Source organism: Poromitra crassiceps (assembly GCF_964638095.1).
Source record: "Poromitra crassiceps genome assembly, chromosome: 20".
Classification (NCBI taxonomy): Eukaryota; Metazoa; Chordata; class Actinopteri; order Beryciformes; family Melamphaidae; genus Poromitra; species Poromitra crassiceps.
In genome coordinates, this window is record NC_139637.1 from 21,100,882 (window position 1) to 21,117,573 (window position 16,692).

The 16,692-nt window shown below is 44.5% G+C and overlaps 2 protein-coding genes across 2 annotated transcripts in view; both read left to right on the forward strand.

Moving 5' to 3' along the window:
• LOC310794652 (galactose-specific lectin nattectin-like) overlaps positions 1 to 12,986 on the forward strand; it is a 16,541-nt gene extending 3,555 nt beyond the window's left edge. The window contains exons 4-8 of the mRNA XM_083656645.1: positions 5,598 to 5,663; positions 7,489 to 7,580; positions 9,257 to 9,391; positions 10,771 to 10,879; positions 12,740 to 12,986. Coding sequence (XP_083512771.1) covers positions 5,598 to 5,663; positions 7,489 to 7,580; positions 9,257 to 9,391; positions 10,771 to 10,879; positions 12,740 to 12,804 — 467 coding nt within the window. The 3' untranslated portion in view covers positions 12,805 to 12,986. The remainder of the gene's footprint in view (positions 1 to 5,597; positions 5,664 to 7,488; positions 7,581 to 9,256; positions 9,392 to 10,770; positions 10,880 to 12,739) is intronic.
• LOC310794690 (L-rhamnose-binding lectin SML-like) overlaps positions 1 to 16,692 on the forward strand; it is a 77,940-nt gene that overhangs the window by 34,793 nt on the left and 26,455 nt on the right. The gene's annotated exons all lie outside the window — the stretch shown is intronic.

Below are 16,692 nucleotides of genomic sequence, written 5' to 3' on the forward strand. Positions count from 1 at the left end.
CCTCCGGTAATCAGATCTTCCTTTTGGGGGATCTCCTAGCCTATGCAGGTGCCCTCCTCTTGCCTCAAGAGCAGCGCCACTGGCCAATGGAGTCATGCGCCAAAGTATTTGCCATGCATGCCGATTGCTAAATAAAGTTTGTTAAATCCTACCAACTGGCCTCTCATGATTGAAGTGAGGTCTCCAGACCATACTTCAAGCAGAAGGCCACTCATGCATAACCCGATCACCCCCTGACGTCAGTCAAGTTCTAGCATGACGTGGTCAGTCAAAGTCCTAGTATGACGTCTGCTATGACGTCAAATATGACGTCAGTTAATCCTCATATATATAGCAAGGGTTCTACGTCACCTCTCTCTCTCTGGGCGATCATAGCAGCAGCTAGCTTCATGGCAGTCCATCTCCCTTGAAGCCGTCCTCCGAAGCGTTGTTTTGCCCCACCCACCTCCCCAGTCCGCCACCAACGAGTCTTGACTCCTGATCCCCCACAGGGGGGGGGGGATCTCCTAGCCTATGCAGGTGCCCTCCTCTTGCCTCAAGAGCAGCGCCACTGGCCGATCTCCTAGCCTATGCAGGTGCCCTCCTCTTGCCTCAAGAGCAGCGCCACTGGCCAATGGAGTCATGCGCCAAAGTATTTGCCATGCATGCCGATTGTTAGGGACTGTTGGTTATTTATGAGAGGGGGGGGTATGGTGCAGGGGCGACTTTGTTTTCGTTTTTTTCCTTCACCCTCCCCAGATCTATAAATATTTTTCCATGTCCCTCCCTGAGTGACTGGAGATAAATGCATGACCCTCCCTCCACCATAAATAACCACACTTTATCATATTCACACCAAAGGTAGTATTGAAGAAAATATGACCTTTTCCGATGATTTGGCTACGTTTGATAGCGCCCTATGACATCGGGGGAGAGAGGGGGCGGGGGGCATATAACGTTTAGTAGGCTACCTAGCCCAATAACTGCCTCATCTCCTAGTTATAAAGCCTACAGTAGCCTAGCCAGGGCCGGCGCGTGCCATTCTGCCGCTCTAGGCGAGAACAAATTATGCCGCCCCCAATTGGCAACACCATACCAGCATCAAAGTATGCATGACGCAATATGCAGGCATTTTGCACATCCATATAGCCTACCTACAAAAATAACGCACCACAGGTCTGCACAGGTCTGCATAATAACTCCAATAACCACAGCAGTCATGATACAGCACAGATATTTTCCAAATAATCACATTTTTCAGACCCTCAAACTATGCAAATCTCTCTTATCTACCACTTTCTCATGTGCATAAAACACGGAATGTGCGCACGGCGGCGCAAGCACAGTAATATAAGACTCACAATGTATTTAGCCTATAGCCTATATCATCAGCAGATTCACAACTTAACAAAGGCGAGTTGTTGTTAGGAGCTGTTGGCAAATAAAGCTTGTTTACCTTTCAGAAGTGGACACCAGCGGGGGCTGCTTCAGCAAAGGTCTTTAAATAAATCCAATCATCCTCTATATCATCCTCTGCCAGTTCATTTTATATGGAGATTGTTGCCAGTCCATTAAGTCTGTCTTGTTTCATTGTAGGCTACTACTGCAGAGGTAGTTTCAACTTTGAGAAACTTCAGATATTGTATCTTGGAATTTTGGTCTCTCCAATGAATGGGCAGGCAAAGTGCGCACTGCGCACCGCACAGGGAAACAGATTGTTTTGGAAGCCAGAAACAACGTTAGAAATATCTCGCTAATTTACTGATTACACTAATACTGGTACACACATATGAGCACATGGCCTAGGCTACCTTAACCCAAAGTTAATGATGTAAATTAGTCTACTTGTAGGCTACCGGTATGTCCCTTTTCCTCATTCAAGCGGGATGGAGAAGACATGATGACCTGCCCTCCTCTCCCTCTGATTGGCTAGTAGTAGTGCTTGTTTAGGCATGAGGAGTGATGATTGATTGGGTTAGGGTAAGAATATCAGGGTAAGCCAATCAGAGGCATAGTAGGGCGGGCGGTTCGTGCCCGCGGACAGCGGGGAGAGAATGGAAGAGGCAGAGCGCTGGAGAATATTTGGAGAGCTGCAAGTGAAGGCGCACAATTTGCCGCCCCTCCAAGTGCCGCCCTAGGCGGTCGCCTATATGTACGAACCGGCCCTGAGCCTAGCCAACTGCATATGTGTCAACAATTCCAGCTCTGAAACAATATAAAGCGATGATAAACGTTTCCAGTCAATGCACCAAGCAAACAGCAGGACCGAGAGGGCCTGTACACAGTGCATAGGAGCAGCGGTTTACGTGAAAGGAAGGAATGGGAGATACCAAGTCCAGTCACCATACAGGTAAACCATAGATATAAATAGGGGAGTAAACACGAATTTTGGAACGAAAAAACGCATTTAAAATATATACAAAATACAAAAAATGAATGTTGTATAACCCTCCCTAAAGCCAAAATAAAAAACACAAGTCCCTCCCCAGTACTCAAAAAAATATTTGATACCCCTCCCCCTTTCTGCACCATACCCCCCCTCTCATAAATAACGAACAGTCCCTTAATTAAAGTTTGTTAAATCCTACCAACTGGCCTCTCATGATTGAAGTGAGGTCTCCAGACCATACTGTATTTCAAGCAGAAGGCCACTCATGCATAATCCGATCATCCCCTGACGTCAGTCAAGTCCTAGCATGACGTGGTCAGTCAAAGTCCTAGTATGACGTCTGCTATGACGTCAAATATGACGTCAGTTAATCCTCATATATATAGCAAGGGTTCTACGTCACCTCTCTCTCTCTGGCCGATCATAGCAGCAGCTAGCTTCACGGCAGTCCATCTCCCTTGAAGCCGTCCTCCGAAGCGTTGTTTCGCCCCACCCACCTCCCCAGTCCACCACCAACGAGTCTTGACTCCTGATCCCCCACGGGGGGGGGGGATCTCCTAGCCTATGCAGGTGCCCTCCTCTTGCCTCAAGAGCAGCGCCACTGGCCAATGGAGTCATGTGCTGCTCTTGAGGCAAGAGGAGGGCACCTGCATAGGCTAGGAGATCCCCCCCCCCCCCCCGTGGGGGATCAGGAGTCAAGGCTCGTTGGTGGTGGACTGGGGAGGTGGGTGGGGTGTCGGAGGACGGCTTCAAGGGAGATGGACTGCCGTGAAGCTAGCTGCTGCTATGATCGGCCAGAGAGAGAGAGGTGACGTAGAACCCTTGCTATATATATGAGGATTGACTGACGTCATATTTGACGTCATAGCAGACGTCATACTAGGACTTTGACTGACCACGTCATGCTAGAACTTGACTGACGTCAGGGGATGATCGGATTATGCATGAGTGGCCTTCTGCTTGAAATATGGTCTGGAGACCTCACTTCAATCATGAGAGGCCGGTTGGTAGGATTTGACAAACTTTATTTAGCAATCGGCATGCATGGCAAATACTTTGGCGCATGACTCCATTGGCCAGTGGCGCTGCTCTTGAGGCAAGAGGAGGGCACCTGCATAGGCTAGGAGATCCCCCAAAAGGAAGATCTGATTACCGGAGGTTAATTGAGATCTGCAGGCGCCAGTAGTTGATTGTACTTTTCTGGCCTTCGACCTTTTAGCGACTTACAGCTATTTGCGGCTGGCGCTCCCAACTCGGTCGGGCCTTCGATCTTGATACATTAATGTTTAACTTGGCGCTTCCCGGCTTGGCCTACTTGGCTGCCATGGCACCTCGCGATAGCGCTTCCCAGCTTGGCCTACCTGGCCGCCTTGGCGCCTCGCGATTGTACTTTTCCGGCCTTCGACCTTTTAGCGACTTACAGCTATTTGCGGCTGGCGCTCCCAACTCGGTCGGGCCTTCGATCTTGATACATTAATGTTTAACTTGGCGCTTCCCGGCTTGGCCTACTTGGCTGCAGTGGCGTGCCGTCCATTAGGCGAACTAGGCAAATGCTAAGGGCGCTTGAGCCGTTAGGGGCGCCAGAGAGGGTAATATTTTTTATTTTTTATTTATTTTTTATTTTTTTACAAATACTTTTTCATGATAATAGGCCTACTATTATTTTACAATAGTAGACAAAAATAAGAAGAACAATGTCTTAAAGCAGCTACGAGCAACTTTTTCGATTGTTATTAAACAGTATAATTACAATATTGATGCATCACATCTTACCTATAATAGTAGCTGAGACCAAAGCCGTGTCAATCGGAGATTGCTCCCTTAGGTGATTATTAAGTCTGTGTCTGTCTAAACTCGCCTCAACAGGGGGCTCTCTCTCTCTCTCTCCTACCACCGGACCGGCTACACCCGGAAGTGAAACGCGGAAGTGAAACCCGGAAGTGAAACGCAGCTGCCTGCCTACCCCGTTCGCGCTGCCTAGCAACATAACATAAACAATGTGAATGCCACGCATACTCTCGGGAACATCTCTTGTTATATTCTAACAGGTTTTTTGGAAGTTATTTTGTGGTTATGGCCGAAGTGGCTGCTGCAAACCGTTTCATTTCACTTCCTGATCTGCCCTGGCCACAGACAGACTAACACTGGCCGATTCACTCGGGGTTCAAGCGAGACTACTCTGCGTTGGTCTCGTCGACTATTAGAGGTAAGATGTGATGCATTGATATTAAATTTATACTGTTTAATAACAATCGAAAAAGTTGCTCGTAGCTGCTTTAAGTCTTTAAATAATAGTGAAATCATTTTTCTAATTCTGGCTTTCTGGCTGCCCGGGCTGCAGCACTTTCACCATGGTCCCTAATCCATACCACCCCACCCCCTGCGCGGCCGCGCCCCTTTCTACCTGCTCGGAGCTTTTTCCCAGAGTGGGGGAAGGGAGCTGGAAGGTGGGTGCTGAGGGTGCTGCAGCACCCCCTGGTGGCAAGAAATGGATTTTCGAAATTGTTGGATTTGGCTGTCTTGTGTTTATACCACCAACAAGATGCATTAAAAAACAGTTTGTGCTTCCCAGCTCTAATCTTATTTCATACGCTCTCTCTTCAAAAGTGTTTGATTTTCATCATAATCTGGTTTTCCATAATAATAATAATAATAATAAGTTCAGTGTTTATGCCTGTGTTTCTGTCTGTTGTAGTGTAAAACGACTAAAGGGAGAGCAGGTGCTTACATGAAAGTGAGTGAGAAAAGGAGAAGATACTGAATAGTGACATCATAACAGTATAATCCTAATGTTAATTTAAAATTAAATATTCTTCTAAATATGGATGAAAGTCCAAAAAACGTAAAATTTTCTTTGGCGCTGCCCTCACGGGCAGCACCGAGAGTCCCTTCCTTACAGCACCCCTACCTAAAAGTACTTCCAGCGCCACTGGGGAAGGGCGATTCTGAGCCTGCACTGCAGTGCTGGATTAGCTGCGATATAATTTTTATTATACTTTCTTTGGGGGAGGGGGGGGCACCAGCAAAAATCTTGCCTAGGGCACCAACTTGGTCAGGCACGCCACTGCTTGGCTGCCTTGGCACCTCACCTTTACCTGACTTGGCTTGGCCTACTTGGCCGCCTTGGCACCTCACCTTTACCTGACTTGGCGCAACTTGGCCTTCTGACTGACCCTGATTTTCTCCGACTCTCTCTTTCTCTTTCCTCTCTTTCCCCAACGCTTCGGAGGACGGCTTCAAGGGAGATGGACTGCCGTGAAGGTAGCTGCTGCTATGATCGGCCAGAGAGTGAGAGGTGACGTAGAACCCTTGCTATATATATGAGGATTGACTGACGTCATGTTTGACGTCATAGCAGACGTCATACTAGGACTTTGACTGACACGTCATGCTAGAACTTGACTGACGTCAGGGGATGATCGGATTATGCATGAGTGGCCTTCTGCTTGAAATATGGTCTGGAGACCTCACTTCAATCATGAGAGGCCAGTTGGTAGGATTTAACAAACTTTAATTAACAATCGGCATGCATGGCAAATACTTTGGCGCATGACTCCATTGGCCAGTGGCGCTGCTCTTGAGGCAAGAGGAGGGCACCTGCATAGGCTAGAGAGGAAAGAGAGAGAGTCAGAGAGAGTCAGGCCAAGCTGGGAAGCGCCAGGCTAAATCGCGAGGCGCCAAGGCGGCCAAGTAGGCCAAGCTGGGAAGCGCCAAGTTAAACGTTAATGTACCAAGATCGAAGGCCCGACCGAGTTGGGTAGCGCCAGCCGTAAATAGCCGTAAGTCGCTAAAGGTCGAAGGCCAGAAAAGTAGGGAGCGCCAGCCGCAAATAGTCGTAAGTCGTTAAAAGGTCGAAGGCCAGAAAAGGATCAACTACTAACGTATCAAGATCGAAGGCCCGACCGAGTTGGGAAGCGCCAGCCGCAAATAGCTGTAAGTCGTTAAAAAAAAGGTTGAAGGACAGAAAAGTACAATCAACTACTAACGTACCAAGATTGAAGGCCCGACCGAGTTGGGAGCGCCAGCCGCAAATAGCTGTAAGCCGCTAAAAGGTCGAAGGCCAGAAAAGTGCAATCAACCACCACCACCACGCGGATCTCAATGAACCTCCGGTAATCAGATCTTCCTTTTGGGGGATCTCCTAGCCTATGCAGATGCCCTCCTCTTGCCTCAAGAGCAGCGCCACTGGCCAATGGAGTCATGCGCCAAAGCATTTGCCATGCATGCCGATTGCTAAATAAAGTTTGTTAAATCCTACCAACTGGCCTCTCATGATTGAAGTGAGGTCTCCAGACCATATTTCAAGCAGAAGGCCACACGTGCAGGCGCTAATCTTGAGGCAAGAGGAGGGCATCTGCATAGGCTAGGAGATCCCCCCCCCCCGTGGGGGATCAGGAGTCACGACTCGTTGGTGGCAGACTGGGGAGGTGGGTGGGGCAAAACAACGCTTCGGAGGACGGCTTCAGGGGAGATGGACTGCCGTGAAGCTAGCTGCTGCTATGATCGGCCAGAGAGAGAGAGGTGACGTAGAACCCTTGCTATATATATGAGAATTAACTGACGTCATATCTGACGTCATTACGGACGTCATACTAGGACTTTGACTGGCCACGTCATGCTAGGGCTTGACTGACGTCAGGGGGTGATCGGATTATGCACGTGTGGCCTTCTGCTTGAAATATGGTCTGGAGACCTATATATATATATATTATAAGCTTGATCAAAGAGGATCATTTTGTGTGAATGTTAAATGAATAATATAATACTGTTAATGTGCGGATTATGTACTGGGGGGCAAGGGGAAAAGAGCTTGCGACTAGTTATATATTTTTTGTAAGTACGTCTCTGATCCCGATACTGATAAAGTTTGGGCACCCCTGATAGACTACCGGTAGGCCTACTTGGGTTTGATACTTTAAGGTGTTTTATTGGTCAGCTTCACAGACAAAACACATGGGCCAGGGCAAACTTGAAGCTAGTTAGTTTTCACTCTTCAATTCACAATAATTTGAACACGTTTTTACTAACACTACAAATGAACATTTCACATAATTGTATGTGCACTCAAGTATTTGTTATCCAAGATTCTAATCTTGATCTTCTCTCGAACATTGGAACAGAACCTTCTCCTGGCTGTCCTTCTGGCTGGACCCAGCTTGGCACTCGCTGCTACAGCTTCCACCACACTGCAAAGGCTTGGCTTCCTGCAGAGGTACCTGATATAACAATACGTTATTCCTATAATGCTGAACAGGCCAGCACACTCAATGTCCTCTCAACGCAATGGACGTTTCAGCCAAAAGGCCTTCTTCAACACTGAAGCCTTTTGGCTGAAACGTCCGTTGCTGCTGTGCCCAGATGAGAATTACATTTGTGAAAGGACATTGAGTGTGCTGGCCTGTTCTCTTTTCTCATAAGTTTGTGTTTGCCTTGCACCTGAGATTTCTCATTGGATTGAGTGTTGCTCCCTATTGGTGAGCCTGCATTCATATCATGCTGACAATGCTCTATACAGCTTGTTGCTAACAGGATACTTCAGAAAAGAAGCAGAAGTCTATTTCAAGGCTTCATAAACTGCATTAACATCACATTTTATTATGCACATTGATATGCAGTGAGGACTGTTTGTACTTAAGAGTCATGGGACATTCACACTCAGGGTTGTTCGGATTGGCTATACATATGTGATTATCTTGGTTGATCAGAATCAGAATCAAAATAACTTTATTGTTTATTATTATTTATTTCTTATCAAAACATTTCAAACACACATATGCTTATTTCTTTCTAGGCTTCTATTGTTAGTTTAAAAAAATGTATAGGGGAGAGTGGGGTAAGATGAGCCAGCGGGTAAGTTGACCCACCCCCTGTATATAGACAACTGTGCACATTTTGTTGTCATGTGACCATAAATTCAGGAAGTACCAATCATTTCTATCTGGCTGTGATGGAGAGAAGCACATGGGAGAAGTGGAAAGTATTTATTAACATGAAAAAATAATTATTTGTCATAGTAAATGTTATGCATGTGACGTATAATGACTGTTACTGTATGTCCAAGCAAATTTATCAAGGTCTAAAGATATGTAATATACATGTTGGTGATTTGCCAAGGTATAAATCCATGTGAATCATTTAACTAAATATTATCCAGAATTGCTAAGCTTGGCAGTTCCCCCACCCCCCAATATGGTGTAGCGATAAAATAAGATTACATTTTATTGTCCGTTTATCCTTTAAGTCTCTGAAGTATTGGTATTTGAATGTAGGCTACTATGTTAAACGTTGAAGAAAAGCTTCCTAGAAGAGAAAAACCAATGGGTCCCAACACCTCTTGAAGAGATGGAGAGAGCAGTCGTTGATGTGAAGGGTGGAAAATCCATCAGATCAGTGGCAAAACTCAGATCAACCCTGCAGGAAAAAATAGGGGGAAAATAGGATCAACTGACCTCTACCCTGGGGCAAGTTGAGCCACGTACAGGAACATGTTTTTATGTATTTATTAAGAAGTCATCTTTTCAGAGCCCTTTGTCATTCTTACAACGTCAATTGATAGAAAACATCCTGAAATTAGGGTACGTGGGTGTTTTCATTGTACTTCCGTATCATTTTTCCTTGCCTTGAGGACAAGTAAAATTGGCTCATCTTACCCCATTCTCCCCTATACTATGTCTGATCATGTACAACTTAGATCATTTTGTCTTGTGTCATGCTGGTCTCGATCCCACTTTCTTTGTGTTTCTCTCTCTATTCTTTGTTCACCCCCCTCTGTTCAACTCTTCCTTCCCTCTGCATGTCTGTCTGTCTCCTCCTCCCCACTCCCACTCTTGCTCATTTGATCTCCCTACCTCCATCTTTTTCTTTATATCCTTGCTTCTCTCCCATTAGCTCGCCTGCATTGCCCAAGGTGGGAATCTGGCCTCAGTCCACAGCTTAGCCGAGCACAACCTCATCAGAGGGATGATTAACACAGTGGCTGGCTCCTTTAAAAGAACCTGGATTGGGGGCTATGATTCAACACAGGTGAGACATTTACTGATACACAGGATCTAATCTAAAGCCATGGGCTATCAGAGTGAGCGCCAAGGAAAGACCTGTTACATCGAGAGAGCGTCTATATTTATATCTATACCCTATATACATCACCTCCTAAGGGCCTAAATCAGTAATATACTGTATATCAACAGTCAATCAATGAGAAAATTTTACAATATGAAAACTGGACAAAATGGACATGGACACTAAAAAAATAGTCTTATTGTTTGACATGGGCTTTATAATAATATAATTTGTTATTTGCACAACTGAGACTATTATCAGTATTATACATTATTTAGACCAGGGCTTTTCAAAGTCTGACACTGCGGGCCTGCCCTCTGACAAAGCCCCACCCCCCCTAGTTCACTTGCATAGTTTCATTCAATTCCTAGATGCCTATTGGATCATGATTTTGTTATTTGATCCCATAGAGTAGACACACAATAATTTAGCCAAGATAGAATCATATTGCTGTTTGACTTCAGACTACCTCAAATACATAAACAGGTCTGTCTGAAGACATTTATTTGTATCTGAGTGTGTGAGTCACACACACATTTAGGCTATTCTATGTGATCTCATCTCTTTTGATAACTAATTGCATATTTTTTCCACTTCCATTCAGTGAGCCTCCCCTGAAACTGTTTGGAGAGCACCCCCCCCCGCAAACCTCTGATTTAGACACTGATGAGAGTATGAGAGTATAGGTTTGATGTGAACCTATGTATTCCTTATATATAACCTATATATAACCTAATTGCTGACACTTGCACTGCACATATGCAGTAGGCCTTTATGTATAGATTGGTTGGGAACACTTTAAACTATTTTCACCTGATGAAGATCCATGGATCCATATGTTATCTTCTTAGTTCAAATTGGCTAAGTGGGTAGCGGTGTCTGTGGCGGTGTCAGTCACGATTGTGATGTCATCAGTGATGTCACTTGAGCAATTGTCATGTCATCAGTGATGTCATCAGTGACGTCAGCATCAGTGATGTCACTTGAGCAATTGTGATGTCATCAGTGATGTCACTCGAGCAACTGTGATGTAGTATGAGCCGATGGCGCACAGTTGCACGATGGCGCCTAGGTGGGTGGTGCCATGGCACATTATCTCCAGTCTCCACCCTAGGAATCGTTCCTAGTCTAATAAAAGGCGAATGAATGGAGCCATTATTCATATACCTCAATGTTGTCCAATTCAATAAATGTATTTATTAAAGATTAACATTTTTCTTTTACATTATTCAAATTCAGTATTTAAATGTGTTAACTGTCAAACCATTGACACACGGTGTTGGAGGCAAGAGTGGAAAAAAATGAAACAGACAAATCAGTAATGTGTAAGCTTCTTCCTTCAGGAGGGAGCGTGGCAGTGGAGTGACGGCTCCGCGTTTGACTCTACACACTGGTATAAGGGAGAGCCAAACAACATTAATGTGGAAAATTGTGTGGAGATGAACTGGCAAGGTACAAAAAAGATAATTTCTTGATTTATTGTGATTTCTATTGGGAAGCAATGAGCAGACCCACATATCACTTCTCAACAATGCTGAAGATTGAAAGATAATATTTTCCTTTTATACTACTTGTAGTGTATTTCTTACGTTGTTATTTATTATCTTTAGTTTGCTTTTATTATTAGTATTATTAGTGGCCGGGCCAGCGAATCGGCAGGGCCACTTATTGTATTTGCCTGTATTCTTCTTCTCCCGGGAAGTTCGACTTCCCATGCCTGAAAATAAACCAAACTTTGCACAAAGGTCCAGTCCCATGCCAAACGTCTTTGACGCAAATTTGGCGCCAATAGTCCTAATGGTGGCACTACAGCGACCGTATAAAGTTCCAAACTTTCATAAAAAATCAAGCATACGTGCTACGGCTTTGGAACTTTCACCGAAATGTGGGCCCAAATGAGAAGAAACTTTTGTACAATGCAACCTATGGCCAATTATTAAGTCTAAAGACAGCAAAACTGCAAAAACTGTAAAACTAATTAAACCCTACTCCTCCCACATTTTTTCTTCAAACACCAAACTTCAGCATCTGCATCGCTAGACTGTCCTACACAAAAGTATCAAACAGATTTTCGAGTGGTCAAACATTTAGCCCACAGTGCATCAAAACGTTGATGCACTGCCTAAAGAGCATCTTAATTACCCTAATTACCTAGGGCAATTAGGTTGTATTTGTGATGTCATCAGTCATTCAAGCAATTGTGATGCCATCACTGATGTCACTCGAGCAATTGTGATGTCATAAGAGCTCAAAGCCTTGAGACTTGCCCGGCCACAACCCATTGCTGCGCAGCAGCTATAATTATTATAATTATTTTTATTTTTAAATATATATATATTTATTTTTATTATTATTATTATTATCTTTTTTTTTAACAAAGAGTCAAGAAAGTCTTGGAATACTTAAAGTCCCTGGAAACCAGAAATATTTCTTTATTATTTAGCATTTTGAGTTCATCACATCACAGGACCCTATGTTAATAAGCCACCAGCCAAATTTGAACGATGATGAACGTCGCAAAGTATATAAATTTAGGTTTGACAGTCTGGCAAAACTCATGAGAAAATCATTATTTTTTAGAGTGTATTTCTCCCGCGGACTGTGTGGGCGTGTCCCATCTGCAGCAGGTTTTCGGAGAGAGAGAGAGCGCGAGACAGAGGGGGGAGGGAAACGGAGAAAGAGATCAAGTTACACAGCACTTGCGAGTGTGTGTGTGTGTGTGTGTGTGTGTGTGTGTGTGTGTGTGTGTGTGAGAGAGAGCCACCAGCCTGTGTGTCTCTCGCTCTCTCTCACTAGTCCCGAGAGAGAGAGAGAGAGAGAGAGAGAGAGAGAGAGAGAGAGAGAGAGAGAGAGAGAGAGAGAGAGAGAAGCACATGGCCTGAAACCCGACACCTTGCTAATCTCACAAGCATAGCGCTTGGCAGACGGCACACAGAGTGGGAGGGAGACGGACAGCGAGGGAGCGCTGTCACTGGGGGCAAAGAACGGACTTGCCATAGGTGGGTGCGGATTGCGCGCGTGTACAAAGGTTATATAGAGCTTATGACGTCATAAGCTCCTGCGTTTTAGCACCTCGCGCACTGCTGTCTTCAATGAGGAAGTACTTTGTAGAATCTTGTAGAAAAGTGGCGATTTTAAGGCTTTGGGTTGAAAGTAATGTATAATAATTTCGGAGGCACAAAATTACTAACATAAGACCCTAAATAACATAGTTAGAACGTTTTTGTGGATTTTGGTTTCCAGGGACTTTAAGGTGGATGCCTCTGAAGTGCTTAATATTTAGTTTTCTTCCTGTGTTGTTTCTGACTACAGATAACCTTTGGAATGACCAACAATGTTCCCACAAACTGTCTTTTGTGTGTGCCAAGGACATCTGATGACGCCCCGACCTGCCATAACAATGTCACTTGCACCATGATAATGTCATTTCCACCATGATGATGTCAGGCCTCGATGGCATCAGTGCTGGAAGCTCTATTGACAATTGACATTATTTTTTCACATCTTTCGATTGTTCTTATCAATCAACCATTAATAATCAATAAAAGATTAAGCATTATTGTCTTGTCCGAAATCACACATTTTTGTTGTCTGAAAGTGTTGTGTTTATTGCACAAAAGCTATATTAAATCAAATTGCAAGTCACAGAAATGTGACAATTCGTATCTTGTGGACCTCCATTCCAACGATGCGCTGGGCTGCTTTCACCACGCGGAGCAGGTCTTTACGCTTGGCGGCTGTGCAGCTGGCATACCACATGGTGGCACAGTTGGTCAGGATGCTCTCAGGTGCTTGCTAGAAATTCAGCAGCAGTTTCTGTGGTAGCAAAGAGCGTGGAAGGAAAGAGACGACACTCCGGCCATTTTTGGAAACAGAATGCGCCTCGCAGTGGTCAGCTGCGGTAGCGCTGGCCCCTAAAATCAGCCTCTCTAAACAGTAACTCAACGGGAGAACACTCTAAACTTTGGGGATTCACATCTTTTCCGGGCGTACTGCAAATCTTGATTGAAGTGGTGTAGTGCAGGGATGTAAAACAACAACCATATTGTGGAAACTAAGCAACATTTTTCGTTTTATTTTTTTATTTTTTTCAAGATAAATAGCTAATGAAAAGGACCCGAGGTTCAACTCCCGTTGAGTTACTGTTTAGAGAGGCTGATTATAGGGGCCAGCGCTACCGCAGATGACCACTGCGAGGTTCTTTTGGCGCTGTCACGTTTCCAAAACTAAAAAATGGCGGAGGCTGCTGGGCGCTGATGTTGCAATGGGGCAATATGGAGCTGCCATTTCTTTCCATAAAAGTTCTTTGGTGGTAGCTGGGCCTTTTTCAGCTTCCTGAGGAAATAGAGTCTTGGTTTAACCAGAAGTGAGGTGTTGGAGGACCATGTCAGCTGTTTTGACAGATGGACTCCTAGGTTGTCCATGCTCTCCACTGCTTCCCCATTTATCAAGAGGGCCGGGGAGGGTGGACGCTTTCCATTCTTCTCCTGAAGTCAATGATCACCTTTGTCTTCGAGGTGTTGGACACCTTACATCACTCGGAAGGGTATTAAACATAAGGCAGTATTAAAGACAATTTCAACAATACAACATATTAAGTAAAAAACACAAAAGTATTATACAGAAACTTGCAGCATGTAGCCTATACAGGGTGTGCAAGTTAACCCCTTATAATTCCGGTTCTGTGTGTGTGTCCTTCCCATGTCTTGAGAACCGTTGGTTGGATCAACTTCAAACTTGGGGAGTGTGCTTAGAGGGACCTGACAGAATGCAGTGCCAATTTCATGCAAATTCGGCATACCGCCACCTACTGGCAACACACACACACACACAAAAATCTCGAGAACCATCCGTCTGATGTACTTCAAACTTGGGGACTGTGCTGCTGGGAACCCGACTGAGTGCAGTGCCGAATTTTGAGTAAATCGGCATTGTGCCACCTACTAGTAACACAAAAAAATCGGTTTATCTCGAGAACCATTTGTCCGATCGACTTCAAACTTGAGGATTGCATTACTGGGAACCTGACGGAGTGCAGTGCCGAATAGCGGCACCTACTGGCAACACAAAAAGCGGTGTAGGGAGGGGAATGGGCACTGCACTGGTTAGCAGCAAATTTAGGCTAAAAAACATCAGACATCGGAACCGTCGATGATCGGAACACATACTTTTATTTTGAAAACAACACATGGAAGTGTGTCCACCTTTGTTGTTGGCAGCTTGACGCAGGTCTTCAGCTGAAGGCAGAGACAGGAGAGAAGAGGCAGCTTGCCTTGCTGCTGTTTGTCGTCTGGCGATCACAGTAAGGATATTTCCAGCTGCTTATTTCATAAACGCTTGCGTTTTCAAAAGCGGACTTAGGCCATGTCTACACTAGGCCGTAGCTTATTGCACTTCGTTTGCACCTATTGTCCACACTACCTCTATTGTTTGGAGTGTTAAAGCCATCTTAAAGACGAAGACTTTAAGACTATATATAACTATATATATTAAGGGTGTCACGATACACTAATTTCACGATACGATACGATACACGATATTGGGTTCACGATAATGATACGATACTATATACCGGTAACTACGGTATATATATATATATATAGTTATATATATATATATATAACTATATATATATAGTCAGACTAGTTTGAGCAGGTAAAACAGCCGGCGTTTTGAACAGGAAGCCTGTTCTTATTGGACAGGGAGAGGAAACCAAACCAAGCCACACAGCAATAAGAAAGAACAGACTCAATAAAGCACTGATCAAACAAACTCATTAGAACATTGCAAACTTTAAATTAACTCAGTTTTCTTCAAAAGAAGAGGCGCTGCTGGACCTTTTTGCATACAGCATCAGTGTTTGATTCAAAGCTCAGCTTATTGTCAATGACAGTTCCCAGGTATTTATATTGTGGGACAATCTCGACTTCCTTATCCTGGATGATGGTATAAGGAGTGCTGCTAGGTCGAGATTTCCGAAAATCAATAACCATGTCTTTGGTCTTTGACACATTGATTGACAGGAAGAAGTCATTGCACCAAGTTATGAAATCATCAACCACAGCGCCGTGTTCAGTTTCACTGTTGTTCAAAAGACTCACTATGACGGAGTCGTCAGCAAACCTCAGGATGTGCCTGTTCTCATAGATGCTCCTGCAGAAGTTGGAATGAAGAACAGTGAGGAAAGAACACAGCCCTGTGGGGAACCCGTAGAGGAGAATAACTTGGACGATAATGCACCATTGACTCTCACACATTGTGACCGATCTGTCAGAAAATCTACTATCCAGCCCAACAAGATTCGGGTTCAAATTAAAATGAGAAATAAGTTTCTCTGCAAGGAGATAAGGCTGGATGGTATTAAAGGCAGACCAGAAATCGACAAACAAGAGCCTGGCATGTGTCTTAGGAGCCTCCAGATGTTGAACTAGGAGATGAATTAAGACCAGAGTAGCATCCTCTACACCCCTACCTGCCTGGTAGGCAAACTGAAGGGGATCTAAAAGACCATCGACCTGCCGCAATATTTCACCACGGCCGTTTGGTTCAGCTATATTTGGGTCCCTGGTAAATCTCTGGTACAGTGCTGAAGCAGGAAGTGACGTTTACTTTGCCTCTCTATTGTAGACCAGCTGTATTATTATTGAAATTGTTTTGTTGTTGTTGTTGTTTTTATCTCTGTGCTGCTTTTTAATATATTACATACCGTATATATTATAATTGGCGTGTGATTTCAGTCTGGAAATGACAATAAAACCTACTACTATACTACTACTAGCTACCACATGCATGTTTACAAGGTAAACACTCAAAGTGTTTTGTGGGGGGGAAGGAAACATGCGTTAATATGGGAAAAACCTTTATTTTATGAATTTCCATCTGAGGTTATCACAGCATTTCTCTCACACAGGGAAGAGCAGGAAGCCAGTGAATGTACTGTGGTTGTTAAAATTATCATAGAGCTGCCACCCTGAGGGGAGACGCAGGTACACCACATCACCCTCCTCCAGCTGGAGGACCAGCGCATTTGAGGCATACGTCTCATATCCATCGTGGTTTCTAAGCCCGGTGTGAGTCATTTTCTTGTCATTATGGTGCAGCTGGAAACCAACTAGTCCAGTGTGGCCATCGTAAGCAGTGAAACTGAAGTAGTACAGTCCTCTGACTGGAGCTGTGAAGATGCCTGTTGTAGGATTGTAAGCTTGGCCGAGGTTGGAGAAGACTTTCCTGTAGATCAGAGTGGTGTCGGTGTTGAAAGGTCCAAC